Here is a 20970-nt window from a genome sequence, read left to right as displayed (position 1 = left end):
AAAAGGAATTTTCGGTTACTGTGCATTTAAATGTATTAAATTAACGATAATGCCGCATAAGTATTCGAAGTTGATGCTTTAGAAATAAAAAAAATCGGACAAATAAAATAACAGTTCTTTTCTTCAATCTTCTACGCAGTGATCTCCCTTACCTATAAGCAGAGATTTCTGTAGTTAAAGGGAAGCAACTTCTGCGCGCAGTTTGACTTTTCTTAAAATGACTGCCCTAATCAAAATAAGAAAAGTCATATTCCGGAACTTATCATTTCGTACTGGTATTATGAAGATTTTGGTATATTAGGTTAAAAGCTATATTTCCTCAACCCTTTTTACTCACACATCTACTGCAGTTGGACTTTTACTTGAAAAATGCGCACTTTTCCGGTTTAAAAGCGCATATGTATATATATAACGATAAAAGGTTGGCACATTTTACAGACAAACTGTCGTTCTGGTTATAACAGTACAAATATAGTGTTTTAAAATTATCAGAAATTGTACCATATTTTGAGAGATTTGGTCCGCTTTAAATGTGAATGTCCAACGAAACAAAAGACACAAACTTTAAAATGTTACTTTGAAAGTCACCATTGTTATATAACTGATACTGTTTGGAATCGCTTACCTATAGCCAAAACCTTGTTTACCGCAGCTTTTAGATTCTGTGCAGCCACTTCTGTAGCTCTTCTTCTGGTTGACATACCATCCGTTAGTACAAACACATACCGCTTTGCAGTATGTCCATATGTTCTTTTTCTAGACGTGCCGTCACATACTTCCTTTGCAGCTTCTAGACCCTTGTCTGTAAACGTCGCCCCTGGTCTGTATTTGATATTTCTTACTGCTTCTTTAAGTGTGACATTATCAATATATTGTCCTAAATAGCCGCCGGTTTCTTTTTGCCACGCAGGTATTTGGCAAATTCAGCCCATATTTATACGCGCTTTACAAAAATGAAAATTGCCTTAAATTGTTACATTAACCCACCTATTTTAAAGTTAGTATGTTTTGATATGATATCATTACTAGTTTTTTGTTAATCAGTACGAGAAAATTACATTTGCCATGGCAAAAGCGGTTTTGCCATGGCAAATCGGTCTTTTGCCATGGCAAAATGTCTTGCCATGGCAAAGTTATTTTGCCATGGCAATAAAATTCGTGATTTTGCCATGGCAAAATTGCCATGGCAATTTATTTTTCATTTTTCTTAAAAAGTGATTTTAACTATTTCCAAACGAATGTATTGGTAGAAATATGTTGTTTCATACTGATAACTCAGTTTTTTTTTTTCATTTTGCCATGGCAAAAACTGGCCATGGCAATTTTGCCATGGCAAGGTTCTGCCATGGCAATTTTGCCATGGCAGTTTCTGCCATGGCAATTTTGCCATGGCAAGTTTCTGCCAAGGCAATTTTGCCATGGCAAGTTTCTGCCATGGCAACTTTGCCATGGCAAAATTTTACCATGGTAAATTTGCCATGGCAAGATTTTGCCATGGCAATAAAAAAAATCCAATATCTTAAAGGAAGTTTGATAATTTTAGTGATTATGAAATACAATACTGACAGAAACAGAGAAGATTTTAGATTTCTTGGCACATTTGTATCAGAAAGAACAGAATCTTGCTACATAGATTGTTTCACCATTACTGGGGTAAATGCTGATTGATTTTCAGCGGCAAGAAGTATTTTTTTACTTCCTTGTTTTAATGAATGAGAATGTATGAAATGTATTTGTAATGTTACATAACAGTGACCGTGTGCCATATATTTTTCTATTTAGAACAATACAAATATTACTTAAATTACAGAACATATCTATTCATCAAATAAGTAAGGCTAAAGAAATCTCAATCACTGCTTTAAACGAATATGTTACAACACCTAGTTGAAGGTTTTTCTCTCCTATTACAATATGGTCAATAAAGTTGTTGATGAAGTCCAGTTGTTTCTCGAATTCTTCTTTTGTTTGACTAGCGGATGAATCGAGCACAAAAACAATATCGGCTACAGAAGGTTGACATACTCCTGAAATGTTGAGTTGGTATCTTAATTTTTTATATAAGAAGCAATACCGGTATGTTTATCGGGGTGGCGAATATACATGTGTAGGATACCTGTGCCGAATATATAATACATCACGGCAAATTTTACAACACACGACTTTTGTTTTTACAAAGCATTGATATCTACTTTAGAAAAGTAGAAATAATGCGAAATAATTCTGACAAAAAATCAACAGTACAGCTGATAACCGTAAGTAATTTTGGTGTAACCAGTGTATTGAGGTCACAACCAGTTAAATAGTTTTCCCTATATATTCTATATAAAACTGACAGTTTTTAAAGAGCTATCAAACAGGTAGACCCATTTCAGAGAACAAATCCTTACCTCATTTTAAAGAGTTACGATAAAACTGATATCAAATGAAGAGAAAAGTAGGGGTCATGTATCTTCTAAGAGAGATTTCTCTGGTCACATTTGCTTACTGTAACTGTACTGACATCAACATCACACTGCTATGACCTGGAAGAACTACTCATGATACAACTGAGATTCACTTCACCAAATACAACATGCTCTCACATTTTTCCTACCAAAATGTCACAAATACATCCACAATGAAATTTAAACAGAAACTAGCTTTAATTTAGACCTCTGTTGCCATGCCAAGTGAAAAATTAGTGTTTAAATACATGGCAGCTATTACGCGACTAGACCAGATGACTCCCACGCTGGTTCCTTTAGTTTAGTTAGGCCTTGATTTATTCTTACCTGTTTCGCACTGTATACCGTAATAACGTGGAGGACAATCACAGAAGAATGCATTGACCCAATTCAGACATGTAGCCCCATTCTGACACGGTGCACTTTCACATTCATCAATATCTATAAAAACAGTATTCTATAAGACTAGTCTTAGCTTTCCAAAAACTCCGTCTAGGATTTTTCAAAACTTATTAGACTATAACTTTTTATTACATGTTTTTCAATGATAACTGAAATATAAGTCTGTATCTGGTATTTTCATAGTGAAAAAAAATCAAATGTATTTTTCACTGGGAAGAAACATTAAAATAGACAACTTTAGGCAAAACATGAAATAAAAAGAACATTTATTTGTTTCGCATGTAAGGTCATGCTAGGCCACTCGTGAAAATATTACATCTGGTGGTGTTCGCTCGTGAACGATATATCAATCTTACACTGAAACAAACAAATAAAAAAAATCCTTTTCTACTGGATTCGCGCATGTTTTAACGCGAGAAAAATCGTGTTTCAACAAGTCAGTTCGTATTCTGTTAAAAGATTATCTATTATTTTTAAATGGGGTGCCAGGGCGAATATTTATTAAGGTGTCACTGTTTATACTCTTTCGAAATGTAGTGTCAGAAACGATTTTGGGAAGTATCAATAGGATTATTGTATATTACCTATTTACATCTTACAGAATTCTTACAAATTTTGCAATCATAGCAACACGTTGCGAACGACTCGTATTCAGAATAACTCGAATGTCAAATTATTATTTTTGAAATCGCTTACCTGTTAATCGAATGTTTGAGTAATGTGCGAATAATGTCATGTTTGTAATAATGAAAAGTAAAAGAAATCGTTTAAAAACCTTGAATACATGCTCTATGTAGTGTTTTTGACATAGATCAATGGTTTATCTATACATAATAACTCGGTCATTGAAGGGAACAAAAAGAGGCTGTTAAGTCGAATCTAATTTTGCCATGATAATCTGTATATCCTTTCCGCTGCCATAACGTAGTAAAACGTCTGATGGCACTTTCACCATTCCATAGAATCCACGCGGATACATTTAAACAGAGTTACCCCTTGACTCCTTTCTATAGACCAATGCAAATGCGAATTTCGTTTTCAAGTTTAGCCTCACTAATTTACTTTCATTTTCTCTTTTTCCTGGAAAAGCTGAAGGTCGTGTGACGTGCTTTTCTGTGTTGTCAAAAATAAACGTATGCTTGGCGAGATTACATAAAATGTGCCAGCAGTCCAAAGGATGTGACTATAAAATTATGTGAAGTCGCTAAATTCTGTGACAAACTTTCAGAAAAAAATCTGCCAATGAATCTCTCATTAACTTACCTTGTCCATGGTTAAAATGCTTCATATTAAAAAACAAAACAAAATATGACATTATGGCATTCCACAGCATTCTAACCAGACATGCGTCTAGTTGAGGTAAGCAATATTATGAAAATGTTGCACTTTGTGTCGCCAAACTAAGAAATAATTGATAATTAATCATGCATGTCAGCAATAATTAAGAAATATCGATTAAACAATAAGTAAAGGATTTTAATTTCTCATCCACTTTTCCGCTTGTGTTGTACGAACATGTCAACGACTAATCCCTTTGATATGGTGGCCGGTTCTGCAATGTCGTGCTGTCGTATTTGCACACACGCTAGACAAAACAATAAATCATTTTTTTTCGTCTTGACGCCCTCGTCAGTCATCACGAGGACACGATGACACATACTGTTCTGTCACGTTGGCACCCTATTTTGCCCAATACTCGTGTTGATCAGCGGCGTCACGCTACAACGCAACTATATGATAAAATAGCATATTCACGTGTTGTCGAACTACGGTCGTGCTGGCAGGGGCACCATGCGACATAACGAGGATACTGCACATTATTTTGGTGTTGTTTTGCTTTCCAACTGACATGTGCAGAAGAGCCTATATGGCCATAATGTCATCCTGGTAACAAAAGAAAATACATATGTAAATTAAATGTGCCTGTCAACCGAAAGGCGAAAAGCGTAAAAATAATGACACAAAAAATGCCCTGTTGTTGTATTGTCGCTTGGCGTCCCTACCACCACGAAAACGTGAAAAATGCTATTTGTCGGATCTTGGTTTCCTGCAGGCATGAGGACACGACAAAATAGGGCGTGAAAATACAGAACAATTGTCGGGTCGTCGCCCTAATGTCGGAAATCACCACTTGAAATCAAGGAATTTATGTCTATACGGATGCGCAGACATCATGGATTTTGCCGTTATTAACTTAATGCTTGGAAAATCCTTGGCTCAAAAAAGGAAACAAACTGCATAATTTTGATGAACATATTACCGTCTGTCATGAGAACTGCAATTCCAGTAACCCCTGATCGGCGCCCTGATACTGATTTTTGCTGGAATATTTCTGTTGCTTTGAAGATTGCGGCAACAATATCTGTTCCTCCATCAGGATACCTAAATATAATATGTGATATCTATGGAGTGACAGTTCACTATTTATTCACTGTTATGTGATATTCAAAGTTCATGATATCTTGAATTTATGTTATGATATCATTAGATGTATTTTCTGATATGTGAAAAGGTAGTGTATATCTAGTAAATATAGCATGAGATTTGTGATATCCTACAACGATTTGATGATATCTTAGAATGATTTGAGGATATCATAAAACTGAACACTAAATATCTCTAAATACAATATTTTACGTTTCGTTAATTTATTTCTAATGAGATCATATGTTCGTTATATCTATTTGATATATATTTACTTAATAATATCAATAAACTATTTAAAATACAAAATGTGTGTGATTTTAAGATATCCTTATTCTGATTGATAGATATCAATATTTCGTACTTAACAGTATTATTGTACGTATTTTCGTTGTCTAATAATGTCATAAAATCCATTTTAAGGTATCCGAAAATAGTCCCTATTTTTATGTATCAATAATCCTTTAATGATTATAAAATCGAATCAAATACAAATGTACATTTAATGATATGATGAAATTGCCTTAGTAATCTCACAAAATTCATCTATTTTATGATATCCGTAATTCTATTTAAAGATATCTTAAATAACATTGAATTTAGGATGTCATAACATAAAATTTAACATATCAAATAATCGAACAATATGTATTTTTAAATAATATTGTAATGTATTTTAAACTTAAAGAAATTATTCCGGTAAGAATATATTTTCATAAAAGATTTGCCTTTTTCACTTAAATTTGATAAAAAAAATGTATTTTCTTCTATATTTGAAACGAAATGTTGCCGTAGTAACAGATTACTGTAATTATTATATATTGTCTCGGAAACCTAAAGATACAAATTACAATCTGGTCAGGACAGTTGAAAAATATTGCCCAGCAGTTAACTACAAATGATAACAACTGTTTTAAATTGCTAAACACCTTTATTCTGAGAACCTTTTGATTATAATTAAGGGGCATCCGTGGCCGAGTGGTTAAGGCCACTGACTTCAAATCACTTGCCCCTCACCGATATGGGTTCGAGCCTCACTCGAGGCATTGAATTCTTCATGTGAGGAAGCCATCCAGCTGGCTTACGGAAGGCCGGTGGTTCTACCGAGGTGCCCGCTCGTGATGAAATAATGCACGGAGGGGCACCTGGGATCTTCCTCCACCATCAAAGCTGAAAAGTCGCCATATGACCTATAATTGTGTCGGTGCGACTTTAAACCCAAAACAAAAAAGTATTATTCATCGAATTGCGATATCGTATTTGCAAGATGGCGTCCAATATGGTGGCGATCTATTTCTGCTGCGTTTGATGTTTTGCATTGATATTGCAGGTTTCTGAAGAACGAATTTGAAAACGTTTTTCTTTTTACAAATGAACTGTGAAAAGAAAAAAATATTTTCATAGAAAACAATATAGATGTGTATGTAGGATAAAAGTGGTATTTCATTATTGAATAAAGGGTAAAAATGTTTTTATAAAGGTTGGCATAGATAAGTCATTTTATTACGAGCATTATTCATATATATCATACACATGTATATACTTTATTATCTACACGTAACAACAGTGATATGAAAATAATTATGCAACGCTAAATCATTCCCTCCTCCACACCATATTCGACTTGCATGAAAGATCTCAGTACTAATACGCTCATGCAGAATATGTCTTAGGTCTGGAAAAAACGTTCTTGGGTTGTTGTTGTTGTGTTGTTGTTGTTTTTTTCAAATCAGATATATTTGCTGATAATTTACAACAGTAATTAAGTTGACTTTTTTCGGATACTGAGCACTATTCGAAACGCTTCATGCAAGCATTATCATATCAGAAGATATATAATAAGAAGTTTTATAATATTTCTATCTGTCTATAGACAAACGAAAGTAACCAAATAGACATTAAGGACAGAACAAACCCATAAAAAATACAGTCACTGGAAATGGTCAATGGCTAAAAACACCAGGAGTTTAAACATTCATTGCATGTGCAAAGCATCACTTTATAGACTAGGCTGTCTATATAGCCCTTGTTGTACATTGTGTATTTATTTTACATTATCCAGATGTCAATCATCTACTCATCCGCACTAACACTGCTGTAAATTTTGTTTCGTTTTTGGGTGGCTGTGTCATTGTCCTTGTTTTATACCACATAGGTGACGGTTTGATGAAACTTTTACACTCGAATGAGGGACTTGGTCTTTCATGTTTTATCAAGGATCATTTCATAATACGAAATATTATCGTAGATGACACACAGGCATAGTGTAAGAGCTTCTAGCATTTCTCTCCTAAGCAAAAGTATCAGCTTTAAAATTTCCGATAGAAGTATCAGAAAACCAGCCACCTAATCTACAATAATATTTATGTCATTTATTTTGAGAAAAGAGAAAAATAGCAACTATTTCTATTTGACAAGAAAGAAAAATAATGCGAGACTTGTAGACTTGATTCTTGCCCATTGTTAATAGCTTGCTGTTCATTTTTATAGATGTGGACGGTTGCATTTGTTATAATGGAGGATTATGTCCAGTTTTGGAAACAAGTGCCAATGTCCGGCAATTTATTCAGGATTTTATTGCGAGACACGTGAGTTGAGAAGTCCAGCAAAACTAATTGGATACTAATACACATAAGTGTTTATAGACCAAAAAGTTTCTAAAAGCATTTATTCTTTTAACGGATGAAACAGCAATTGGCCAATTCTCAAACGTATGCTTCGATTTACATTTCTCCTTGCTATAAAATCTAAATCTGTATCTACAAATTACATAAATGAAGGCGTATTGCTTGCATACATGACACCCTTTTAACCAAATCAAATTTGAAATTTGGATATTACTCTGTGGTTACGAATTGTAATATTAGAATGTCTATCTAAGTTTTCTATTAGAAGTAAGTCAGTTAAACTAGTTTTTTCAGCAATTTGTGATACGTCTCCTTGCTTACATGGAAATTGTTCTGTTTCGGGCTCGACCTGGTCTTGTTCATGTCAAGCAGGATACACAGGAAAGGTTTGTGAAGTAGGTAAGTTGTATAATGTTTTTTTTTATTCCAATACTACAACAAAGGACACACCTGACTGAACAGAACAAATGGACAAGGGAGAAATGCAAGAAATCCGAGCCACCTGCAGTATTTCGGCCCTATTACGTATGTTCATTTAGGCAAACAAATCACATGGTAATTAGTCAGCTTACAACATTTGCTACACAAGAAAATAAGGATCATGACTTATTGTTGATTTAGCAACTTCAAAATAATGTCGCATTTCTAGTCTACATATCTCTGGTCATCAATACACCGAATAACAACTTCCCTGGGTACACTTAATGAAACAACACGTAAACAAATACGGTTTAAAATGCGTCTGACGTATAATGTTTTTCGCAACTACATTTTGTATACTAATGTTCGCGGTCGGTCTTCCTGAAATACGCTGTTCTGAAAAAAAAAAAAAAAAAAAACACCGAAAGGAGCATTTACGGGGGAAGGACCGCAATGACTGGGATTTTTTTTTTTTTTTTTTTTTTTTTTTTGTAATATATTTTTATTTCCAATACATATACAACAAATACATTAGTGATTTGTAAAACTAGTATGAAATAAAGGATTTCTTTTTTATTTGTTTGTTTCAGTGTAAGATTGATATATCGTTCACGAGCGAACACCACTAGATGTAATATTTTCACGAGTCGCCTAGCATGATCTTACATGCGAAACAAATAAATGTTCTTTTTATTTCATGTTTTGACTAAAGTTGTCTATTTTAATGTTTCTTCCCAGTGAAAAATACATTTGATTTTTTTTTCACTATGAAAATACCAGATACAGACTTATATTTCAGTAATTCATTGAAAAACATGTAATAAAAAGTTATAGTCTAATAAGTTTTGAAAAACCCTAGACGGAATTTTTGGAAAGCTAAGACTAGTCTTATAGAATACTGTTTTTATAGATATTGATGAATGTGAAAGTGCACCGTGTCAGAATGGGGCTACATATCTGAATTGGGTCAATGAATTCTTCTGTGATTGTCCTCCACGTTATTCCGGTATACAGTGCGAAACAGGTTAGAATAAATCAAGGCCTAACTAAACTAAAGGAACCAGCGTGGGAACCATCTGGTCTAGTCGCGTAATGGCTGCCATGTATTTAAACACTAATTTTTCACTTGGCATGGCAACAGAGGTCTAAATTAAAGCTAGTTTCTGTTTAAATTTCATTGTGAACGTATTTGTGACATTTTGGTAGGAAAAATGTGAGAGCATGTTGTATTTGGTAAAGTGAATCTCAGTTGTATCATGAGTAGTACTTCCAACAGTGTGATTTTGATTTCAGTTTACAGCAAGCAAATGTGACCAGAGAAATCTCTCTTAGAAGATACATGACCCCTACTTTTCTCTTCATTTGATATCAGTTTTATCATAACTCTTTAAAATGAGGTAAGGATTTGTTCTCTGAAATGGGTCTACCTATGTTTGATAGCTCTTTAAAAAATGTCAGTTTTATATAGAATATATAGGGAAAACTATTTAACTGGTTGTGACCTCAATACACTGGTTACACCAAAATTACTTACGGTTATCAGCTGTACAGTTGATTTCTTGTAAGAATTATTTCGCATTATTTCTACTTTTCTAAAGTAGATATCAATGCTTTGTAAAAACAAAAGTCGTGTGTTGTAAAATTTGCCGTGATGTATTATATATTCGGCACAGGTATCCTACACATGTATATCCGCCACCCCGATAAACATACCGGTATTGCTTCTTATATAAAAAATTAAGATACCAACTCAACATTTCAGGAGTATGTCAACCTTCTGTAGCCGATATTGTTTTTGTGCTCGATTCATCCGCTAGTCAAACAAAAGAAGAATTCGAGAAACAACTGGACTTCATCAACAACTTTATTGACCATATTGTAATAGGAGAGAAAAACCTTCTACTAGGTGTTGTAACATATTCATTTAAAGCAGTTATTGAGATTTCTTTAGGACAATATATTGATAATGTCACACTTAAAGAAGCAGTAAGAAATATCAAATACAGACCAGGGGCGACGTTTACAGACAAGGGTCTAGAAGCTGCAAAGGAAGTATGTGACGGCACGTCTAGAAAAAGACCATATGGACATACTGCAAAGCGGTATGTGTTTGTACTAACGGATGGTATGTCAACCAGAAGAAGAGCTACAGCAGTGGCTGCACAGAATCTAAAAGCTGCAGTAAACAAGGTTTTGGCTATAGGTAAGCGATTCCAAACAGGATCAGTTATATAACAATGGTGACTTTCAAAGTAACTTTTTAAAGTTTGTGTCTTTTGTTTCGTTGGACATTCACATTTAAAGCGGACCAAATCTCTCAAAATATGGTACAATTTCTGATAATTTTAAAACATTATATTTGTACTGTCATAACCAGAACGACATTTTGTCTGTAAAATGGGCCAACCTTTTATCGTTATATATATACATATGCGCTTTTAAACCGGAAAAGTGCGCATTTTTCAAGTAAAAGTCCAACTGCAGTAGATGTGTGAGTAAAAAGGGTTGAGGAAATATAGCTTTTAACCTAATATACCAAAATCTTCATAATACCAGTACGAAATGATAAGTTCCGGAATATGACTTTTCTTTTTTTTGACTAGGGCAGTCATTTTAAGAAAAGTCAAACTGCGCGCAGAAGTTGCTTCCCTTCAACTACAGAAATCTCTGCTTATAGGTAAGGGAGATCACTGCGTAGAAGATTGAAGAAAAGAACTATTATTTTATTAGTCCGATTTTTTTATTTCTAAAGCATCAACTTCAAATACGTATGCGGCATTATCGTTAATTTAATACATTTAAATGCACAGCAACCGAAGATTCCTTTTATAAAACATTCACCAAAACACACACTGTGTGCATTAAAATGCCACTTTAAATATGTTGAAACGGAAGATTATTATTTTGTATAGATTATGAAATGATATGCAAAAGGTATAAATTAAGTGGTAATGACTAGTTTTAAAACATCCAAGCAAGCGTATTATTTGTATTATTTATCTCTATGTCGTAGTGAGCAAGTAAAATTTATTTTAGATAAATTATGACATAATTACATTCAAGATCAAATGGTAAGGATCAGGCAGGGATTTTATAAAAATATGAAGGAGAATACATTCTTGCAGTAATTTTTCCTTCATATAACCATGACCTTTAATTGACCTGGTAAACTTCTAAAACGTCAAAAGCTGTGTGTAGTCACCAGTGCAAATAGGAACTGATCAGCTGGTTTGGCTGGGTATTTTCTGATTTAAGGATATTCTCCTTCGTTTGATTTTTATTTTATGTTCGATACAAGTAAAAATAAGTTATTCTAGGTATGGATATAGCTCTGTGTGCATTATTTATATCATTTAATTTAAATAACCAAGATTGGTGTGGTTTTATACGTGTGAATACTTATTTTATTTTGTTGGGTTTAACGTCGCATCGACACAATTATATATCATATGGCGACTTTCCAGCTTTGGAGGTGGAGGGAGACACCAGGTGCCCCTCCGTGCATTATTTTATCACTAGCGGGCACCTGGGTAGAACCACCGACCTTCCATAAGCCAGCTGGATGGCTTCCTCACATGAAGAATTAAACGCCCCGAGTGAAGCTCGAACCCACATCGATAAGAGGCAAGTGATTTGAAGTCAGCGACCTTAACAACTCGGCCACGGAGGCCCCTTATATACGGGTGTAATGTGTGTTCAGTAAATAGAATAGTTTACATTAGTTTCCAGAATGAGTTCAAGTAGCAAAATTAAGGTAAAACTGATTACAGATATTAATAAAATCAGCCAATACTTTCTTGCTAAATGGGGATGTTTTATACTACATTTTAGAAGCAATCGAATATTTTCTATATGGACGTTCCCTGGAAAAGTGTGTTTATACAAGAGTGTCCACTATTAAATTACATGAAAGAGAATCTCACCATGTGAATATTCACTATGATAAATGAGCCGCGCCACGAGAAAACCAACATAGTGGTTTTGTGACCTGCATGGATCCAGACCAGCCTGGTCAGGATCCATGCTGTTCACTAACGGTTTCTGTAATTGCAATAGACTTTGAAAGCGAACAGCATGGATCCTGACCAGACTGCGCGGATGTTGGTTTTCCCATGGCACGGCTCAAATAATTTCCACAGCACGTTCAAAATTGCCAGACTTAAAAACTCACAAGACAATAAAGTACAGGTAAAAGCTTTTTTCTGGTGAACCACTTAGGCCTATTTAGGCCTCTGGCTTGATTTTTGATATTATCTTTGATTTTTTTTGTTTAATTTTATTTATTTATTTTTTTTTTTTTTTTTTTTTTTTTATTGAAAGGGTAATTTGATCGAATTCAGTAAGAATATTGTTAATTATTGCATAACTATGAAGTGATGGATCTTTTATGCTGGCATCATATAAAAGTAATAAAATAAAAATGGCAAATATTTCCTTATAGTTTTGAGTGTGTTTCAGGTATAGGTAAAGAAGTATCCCATACGGAGTTGATTACAATAGCATCTACAGAAAACACGGTTACAGGACGTCCGTATGTCTGCTCAGTACAAACTTTCAATGCATTGTACGCAGTGGTAAAAGAGTTGGTGCAATTAACTTGCGATGGTAATTAGAGTTATTTTACTGCGTTTTCTAAAACGAGTTTAACTTTTAGGGATACACTGCTTCAAGTAGATGATTCAGCCAGATAATGAATTTATATTCTGAGCTCTTTGTGGATTCCGTTTTGAGATAACTATCATTTCGGAAGTTTTAATATATAATTCTTAGTTTTTAATGAAATCATTCAGACATAATAATTACTTCGAAGTAAGGATTCTGTAAAACTGCAGATTAGAAATGCTTAGAAGCCTCAGTTTGAACAATAAGATTTTGTTCTGCAGAATGCTCCTGGAAGACTTCTTCAGACATTGTATTTCTGCTGGACATGTCAACAACAATGTCAACTGACAACTTCCAAACTGGTTTGAACGCAATCACGTATCTCACTCACAAAACATCTGAAATGGAAACGGAAAACAATACGGTCAGAATTGCACTGGCGACATATGGAGATGGAGAAGATATACAGCTACGGAGAGCTTTGGATGACCCTGATTCAAAGCAAACGTTCTTATCATCGATACAAAGGCTTGTTTTCTCACGTGGTTATTGCGAGTCTGACACAAATATATGTGAAACTTCAAAATTGGAAGACGCTTTAAAGTTTGCTGACAATAATGTATTTGATGACCCTGTAAGCAACGGCAGTAGTAGTCGGAAAATAGTAATAGTATTATCAAATGGCCAAGAGAAAATCACTGATGCAACAAAAGTCGAATTAGATCATTTAAATGGAGCGGGGAGATCCATTTATACCATAGCGTTAGGTGCAAGCGCCAATATAGAGAATCTGCATGATATTGTAGGGGACCCAGCACTTGTTTTCTCTGTCTACGATGAATTCTCAACGAAGTCATTAGACACTGACAACTGAATTTTTTTTTCAACACTTGTGACCTTACAAATGACTTTCTTGACGGTAACTGAGCAAAGTTCGGTATTAATTCTGAAAAGTGATTTTTCGAAACTATATGAATATGACTTTAAAGTGTCATGTTACTGATAAAACAAAACATATTTATAAAATTCACATTATGGAAAACGTATTTGAAAATACTTAATTTTGTTAAAACTTCATAACATTTTATCATGACTAACGATGTATCTTGAAGTCAAATATTGCAAAGTAGAAGTTACATGTGTGCTGGGTTAACATAATGTTTATTAGTGCGGGTGATCCTTATAGCCTTTCTAACATGGTACAGTCTATGTCGCATAGGATGTATATAAAATTTGAAGAATATTTTTGTCGTCGCTAGTCCATTTATTAGGACGCTTTCGGGCAAGTTATAAAATCTAAAGGAACCAATAATAGTACACTTGGTAACAATTCGAAATATACTAAATAAAGATAATGATTGAATTTTGACAGATCTTGAGATCGTTTAGAAATTGTGCTTTGGGTCTTGTATACAGTTCCAGATTTCGACTCGTCTATCGTTTTTTGATGTGACCTTTCGAGTTTCACACTTTGTTGTTTTTTTTTTCAGTTTAAGAATATTTTGCCCTTTACTCTATGTGCTCATATGCTGTTTGCGAATGACCATGCTGAGTACGTTAATTACAATAATGCTATTGTAGCGTAAAAACTTTAATGTATAGGAAGCAATCTATTATCAAGAATTCTTCCTGATACATTTAGTATTACATGCCTCAAATTTGGATAATATTTCGGCTTGACATTCGGGCACATAATTTTTTCAAGTAAACTGGAGGAAAATTACAGATATCCTTGCCGATTTTAGACTAGACAAAGTTCAGATACTGTATTTGTTACATTCCTGATTGAACATCCTAACAGTTTTGGTTCTTGACAGGAAGAAACTTCGTATGTAAATTGTCTCTCGATCTGTGATTTAAACCCCCCAGTTTCCTTTATTTAGGTTACTGACCGTTCCAAGGCGGTGTCCCTATTTTCAACTGGTTGTTTTGTCTGTCTTGTATTGTCTGTTGCGTTTGCTTTCTTGTTTGTTGTAGCGTTTTTCTTCCGTCCCACTCCCCCTATTGCCCTCTCCTTTCCCTTGCATTTACGCTACTTTTTGCATCCCCTGCCCCTTTATTTCGAGTAAGTTTTCGTGGCTCCCCTTTGTTTTGGCAGCCGAATCCCAAGACGGTACTAGATTGTTTTTTTTCCTACTTGTGTGGGTGCGTTTGTATGCTTGTGAGTCTATAACGGTGCCCTACTGTTTTCTTCTGTGTTGCTCGTTCGTTTTTCTATGTTACTCAGTTGATCGTAATTGTGTGTTTATCTTTGGTACATGAGTGTCTTCGCTAGTGTGGTTTACGTTGTAGTGCGACTGTTTTTAAAGTACATGGCATTCCCTTGTATATTCGTCCTTGTTCAACTTTCCCCTTCGAATTCCTCCCCCCCCCCACCCACCCCAACCCCATTTTGCCCCTTACCATTTCCTTCCCCTCCATCAATATTTAGCATAAATTAATATGTACTTGTTGGATGTTTGAAGCAACCCGTCTGAAATATTTTTCCATTATAGCTTCTTATTGTTGTGGGCCTACTATGTAAATGCATGGCTCTGGGGCTGTGTTTTTGGTGCTCTCTGCTTCCGAGAAATCTACCCTTACCTACTATCTTTTATTTAGTTCAAACTACTCCATGAAATTTTAACCGTAACATGAGAGTGTCAGTTTTTAAATTTAGAATGACTTCACCAAACAAAATGGTTACACGCAGGCAAAGTAGCGGAAACGTAACTCGAAAGTACTGAAGACATGTCCATGAAACTATGTACATATAGATATATATCAAATGAAGTTTAGAAGGCCGGAACTACAACTCTATCATGAATAAGCTTCTAATTGTCTCCTATATTATAAACGTCTTCAATGGAGCATAACTCTAAATGTACTGTAGTGATTTCAATGAAATGGAGTATAGATAGATATCAACGAGTCAACGACGGGATTGGATGGTGGGGGTGCACATCACTATACACTGTCTTGAATTCGTGCGGGTTAGTTATTTTGTATAATAGGACGAGGTTTTAGATGAAGCTCTAAATTAACTAAACTTTACAAACTTTTTGTAACTCTTTAAGTGATTTTCAAATGTCTGAGCCAGACCTAACCGGGCATTCACTAGGTCAATCTGTAGGCTTCCTCATGTGATACGAGAGAATGCATGTTTCAGTTAATACTGTGAGAGTTCTTCTAAATATTAATTATTTGTCATAGATGTGGCCCCGAAATTTTGAACAGCGTTTCTTAACATCTGCGATATTTTCCTTGCAAGGAAATATCAAATATATTTAATCTTCAGCCTGCGCTATTCTGTCAGTAAATTTTCAGTGAAAAACCTTTTGATAAACAAGTGGTACTGCCCAAATTTAATGATTGACCAGTCCATTTCAGAAATGTGGCCGGGTAAAGGATAAGCAAGCGGACAACTCCAATTTGAGATGATTTACATGTATTTCGATTGTTTTGTATTTGTTGCTTATATACTACCTGTGACTTATCATAAACAAAAGCTTATTTACATAAATACTTTAGAGAATGGACGGTTATAACTGACATCTTGTAATATTTAGGTCCTAACTGACATATTTTTAGCAATATATGCTCTTCTTTTGTTTTCTTATGAATGAAGGAAATAGTTGTAGCTTTTTTGTTTGTTAACTCAAGCAGAAACACAATCAAGTTTTATTAAATTATACGTTTTCTTTAGTTTTATTAGAATAGATGTGATTATGCCAGTAATATTTTTGTTTGTACATAAGGGGTGTTTGTCATGATTTTTATGTACTTTTGTATTTATTTATTTATTTGGGTTCAACGGCGCACCAACACAGTATAGATTATATGGCGCCAAGCAGGACTACAAATTTTGGTTCCACATCTCATTTACATCGAAATGAAAACATGAGGTATGGATGTACTTTTGTAGCTGTATGGTTTGATATACATATTTGGAATCTATCGTCTGCCCTCAAATAGCGAAAGATATAACATACCAAGATAAAGCAAATCAAGCTAACTAGATATTAAAATAGATTCTGTAAGGAATGATACAGTTAAATCATGCAGAGGTTATGAAGCCTCGAAAATTGTATGACTCCGTAACTTCAGACCCCTTTCTAAATTTCAGTTTGTTCAGTTCTGTCCATTGTTTTCTCGTTCAGATCAAACTCGTTATTTTAACTTGGGACCACACGCCGATTTTCATGGAATTAGTGTATCATTGAAGGTTCCAAGTACACCACCGTATGATCACATGCGGACTCTGCGGATGTATCTAAATTGTTATTTTATACTTGTAACATGTGTAAATGTTGAGGACGTGCACGGTAGCATGCGTTAATTACCACTACCGTCCACGTCCATGAACGGGCTCAATCAGAGCGAGCCTGCAAATTTTCATTCTTGTCGTGTTGATCGACCTGTGGTGTTTCAACTATTTGTTCGGCAAAACTTGGAAAAATATCATAACATTATAAAAAAAAACACTCATCGATTCTCTGGACCTTCTCATCACATAATTTAAAAACCTTTATAAAGCACAATATAAATATATATATTAAAAAAAAAAAAACAACAATTCTTTAAAATTGTTTTGTAAGCGCAGTACTGTTTTAGCTTTAGCCTGAACATTTTCGATTTTTCACTATTTAGAGCTATTTTGATCGACGGCTAATCCGCGCTCTCAAAATGTGCAAATTGTTGTAAAACACAGAATATTCCCAATCTGATACGAGACACAGACATGTTTTTGATGTCAAATGAGACAATAATAAGAACTGTAGAAGTCTGTTATCATAATGTATTTAATTTAATATTATGTGTAAATAGTGCTCTGTATGACGTATTAGAGATTACTTTTAAATTAATTAAAAATAATTCCCATTTTAAACGAGGCAGATATTTTTATTTTTGATGTCGCAGGAGCTGTAGCCGAAGTCTGTTATGGTATTTTACTAATATTATGTGTAAATAGTGCTCTGTATGGCATATTAGGGAATATTTTAATTAGAACTTCAAACTTTAAACGAGACACGGGCATATTTATTTTTGATTCCAAATAAGTCAACTACTTGTAACTGCAGTCTGTTATCGTAGTTCACTAAAAATATGTGTAAATAGTGCTCTGTATAAAATATTAGGGATTAAGTTAAGTAGAAGTTCTGTTTTAAACATTTGGAAAAAGTCATTTTACAATTCCATGTTTGTTGCTACTCTAAGGTATTTTGATAATTTGTAGTGTTTGATTTTTCACCAGAGATCATGTTTGTACAACGGCACTTCCAGTTTAATTAATTAAGACATAATTCATCTTCTTTCAACACGGACAGAAAGTTATTTCGGTTTTTAATGTTATGTATCGAGTATAAGTTATTCATAAATCTATATATAGAATTACCATATAAATTGTTTTGTGTTGGTTTCATTGTCATATTGAACACATGTTGCGTTTTATTCTTGTGTATTAAATTCACACGATTATGGATTGGACACAAATAAACTATATACAATCAAATAGAATACCAAAATTCAGATGAAAAATTGATCTGCATTAAATTTTTCTGTCTACATGTAAAATCGTTTAAATGTAATATCGTTTCAAGATGACTTACAAATATTCTTAGCTCAAGTTATACATTTGTTTAATACTGATATAAAAATATACTTATATTTGCAGTGACGAATGATATAATGTAATAAGAAATAAAAATATAACAATACTTTTCGAATCTTTATTGATAGTCCAACAATAGTAATCAATCTATGCATATTGTATCAATTTGTAAACATATGAATCGTTTGCGTCCGCGCGTGCACGCAAGTGAGTGTGTTTAACTTATTTAAAGTCGCCTCCGGAAACCAATATGGGCGACTTCTTCAGAAGATCGTTCGCATTTTAGTGGATACAGAAGACAAATCAGTTTCAGAATCTTTCCTGGTTTATTAGCTTGCCAGGTGTAAAGCAACCTATACACTCTAGCTGAATGCTAATAATTCTATTTGTAGGAGTGGGGGCTCGAACACGAGATCCCTTGTTCAGTAGTCATACAGTGTCCAGTCTAGTGAAGTCAAATATTGTATTGGCAAAACAATATGTATCTTCATAGTTAAATAACTTTGTGGCGATTTACACATCTTGTTGTGTTGCCGTTTATACAAACTTTGCCGAATGAATCACTGCACTCCTCCCTGTATATTTCATTATTGATTCGAATTTGTTTATATCAGACCATGCACAATAATATGCAGGTAAACATGTTTTCTTTTCTTGTCTGTTATCCTGTTATTCCTGTTGTTACAAGGTATGTGTTGTAAGTAGATTCCTGAACAGCAACTTTGATTATGCGGTTCTTATGCGTGTTATTACATCTCTATTTAAGCTGAAATTTAAGAATTTTCAAAAACTTAGCTGGTTTGCGTAGGTCCGTGATATTTCGTTTTGTGTTGCTGTGTTATGCCTGTGAATACTTGATATGAAAACTTTTCATTGCTGTTATGTTGCTGTGTTATGCCTGTGAATACTCGAAATGAAAACTTTCCATTGCTGTTATGTTGCTGTGTTATGCCTGTGAATACTTGATATGAAAACTTTCCATTGCTGTTATGTTGCTGTGTTATGCCTGTGAATACTTGATATGAAAACTTTCCATTGCTGTTATGTTGCTGTGTTATGCCTGTGAATACTTGATATGAAAACTTTTCATTGCTGTTATGTTGTTGCTTTTTTATGCCTGTGAATTATGATATATTATTGTTTTATTATGTAAAGGCTTGAGTAAATATGATATTTAACAATTTTGTTACATAATGTCATGTTTGAAAATGTTCTTGTATACATGTTTGTAATCAACGTTCTGCTCCTCTATATTGGAGGTAATAACGTTAGTTTTATTTACCTTTACCCTGCTAAATTTCTAAAATTGACTGGTCCATCTATCCATTTGGGTAGTACCATTTATTATTCGAAGTGGTACTGACCGACTGAATATCGAACAGTGCAGACCATGATCAGTCTTGGTCGCAAACTTTAAGGCATACTCACATGCCGTTAGCAGGCTAAAGGTTATAGTTTCTAGTTATTTCATGATCGCTTGTAGTTTTTCACGATTTTGAACATGAAAATTACTCTTATCTTAACGTTTTTCAGCGAATTATAGAAATACGAAAGTGGAATACATCGATAATTTAACAGGGGAAAATGTCAAAGATATGAGTGAAAATAAAAGACATACAAAATTCGACTAAACATTTGCAAAAAAAAAAAAGATCACTCATGTTTTTTGTCTTTACGGATCACTTGGTGAAAAAATTTAAATTCCGCGTATGAAGCAGCGCTAGGGTCATGAGGAATGTTGCGCATCTGAATGCCTCCCATGAAAGATTGTACACAACTGTGTCTGCTTTTATTTGCTTGGTAGCGTTATATGCTTCCAGAGAATATTCTTTTAAATGTTATCCAACGTACTTATCAACCATGTTTTATTTCAGGATACAGTCAAGTGTCGATGCTGCAGGCCAGTAAAAATATCTATAATTATACAGCTGGTGTTAGTTATTGCGTCAATTTGGAGGTGTTTCAAATGTTTGTTTCTAAAACAATCTACTTTTTCAACAAAAATGCAGCATGTCTGGTCAAATAATGCCGTACCCATGCACAAGTTCGTATGACACCAATATTTACGTAGATCAAACGATAAATAGCCCGAACGAAGAAAATGCGCAAGATATATGACAAGACTGCGTCAGCACTCTGCGATCGCTCACTTTTTCAGATTTTCGACTGCTACAGATTTTGTAACAGGAGAAAGACACCAGGAACACACGTTGTAAATAAACTTGTTATGAATTATAGTCTACCAAGGGAAAGTAATTGTGGTCTCATTTTGGTCGATTTTATGTTAGGAACGAGTTGAATATCGGCTTTAGGACACCATGGCGCAACATGTAAGAAATGATAGTAAGAAAAGTGTCTCAAAACCGTTTACATTTTTTCATAAATTCGATCTAAATATACTGAATGGAGGAATGACTGTTCCAGTCTTGACCACCCTTGATACATTGGGTAAACATTT

At 34.2% G+C, this 20970-nt stretch overlaps 1 protein-coding gene across 1 annotated transcript; it reads left to right on the top strand.

Moving 5' to 3' along the window:
• The first annotated feature begins 8367 nt into the window (after window positions 1-8367).
• On the top strand, window positions 8368-13043 carry LOC123533144 (von Willebrand factor A domain-containing protein 2-like). The gene is made up of 4 exons (XM_053534844.1): window positions 8368-8425; window positions 9231-9344; window positions 10083-10523; window positions 12749-13043. The coding sequence occupies exons 1-4, from the start codon at window positions 8368-8370 to the stop codon at window positions 12931-12933; spliced, it is 798 nt and encodes a 265-aa protein (XP_053390819.1). The 3' UTR covers window positions 12934-13043.
• Window positions 13044-20970: the final 7927 nt, after the last annotated feature.

The sequence above is a fragment of the Mercenaria mercenaria genome, unplaced genomic scaffold (assembly GCF_021730395.1).
Source record: "Mercenaria mercenaria strain notata unplaced genomic scaffold, MADL_Memer_1 contig_4165, whole genome shotgun sequence".
In the NCBI taxonomy this organism is placed as follows: domain Eukaryota; kingdom Metazoa; phylum Mollusca; class Bivalvia; order Venerida; family Veneridae; genus Mercenaria; species Mercenaria mercenaria.
The sequence above is the reverse complement of the archived record's forward strand: the minus strand, read 5'-3'. Positions and strand labels throughout refer to the sequence as shown.

Excerpts from the sequence above, each read along its gene's own strand:
- LOC123533144 (XM_053534844.1), top strand. The coding sequence starts at position 8,368 with ATGGACAAGGGAGAAATGCAAGAAATCCGAGCCACCTGCAGTATTTCG. Across the intron at positions 9,345-10,082 it reads CGGTATACAGTGCGAAACAG|GAGTATGTCAACCTTCTGTA; the intron begins GTTAGAATAAAT and ends TCAACATTTCAG. Across the intron at positions 10,524-12,748 it reads AAACAAGGTTTTGGCTATAG|TATTTCCTTATAGTTTTGAG; the intron begins GTAAGCGATTCC and ends AAAAATGGCAAA.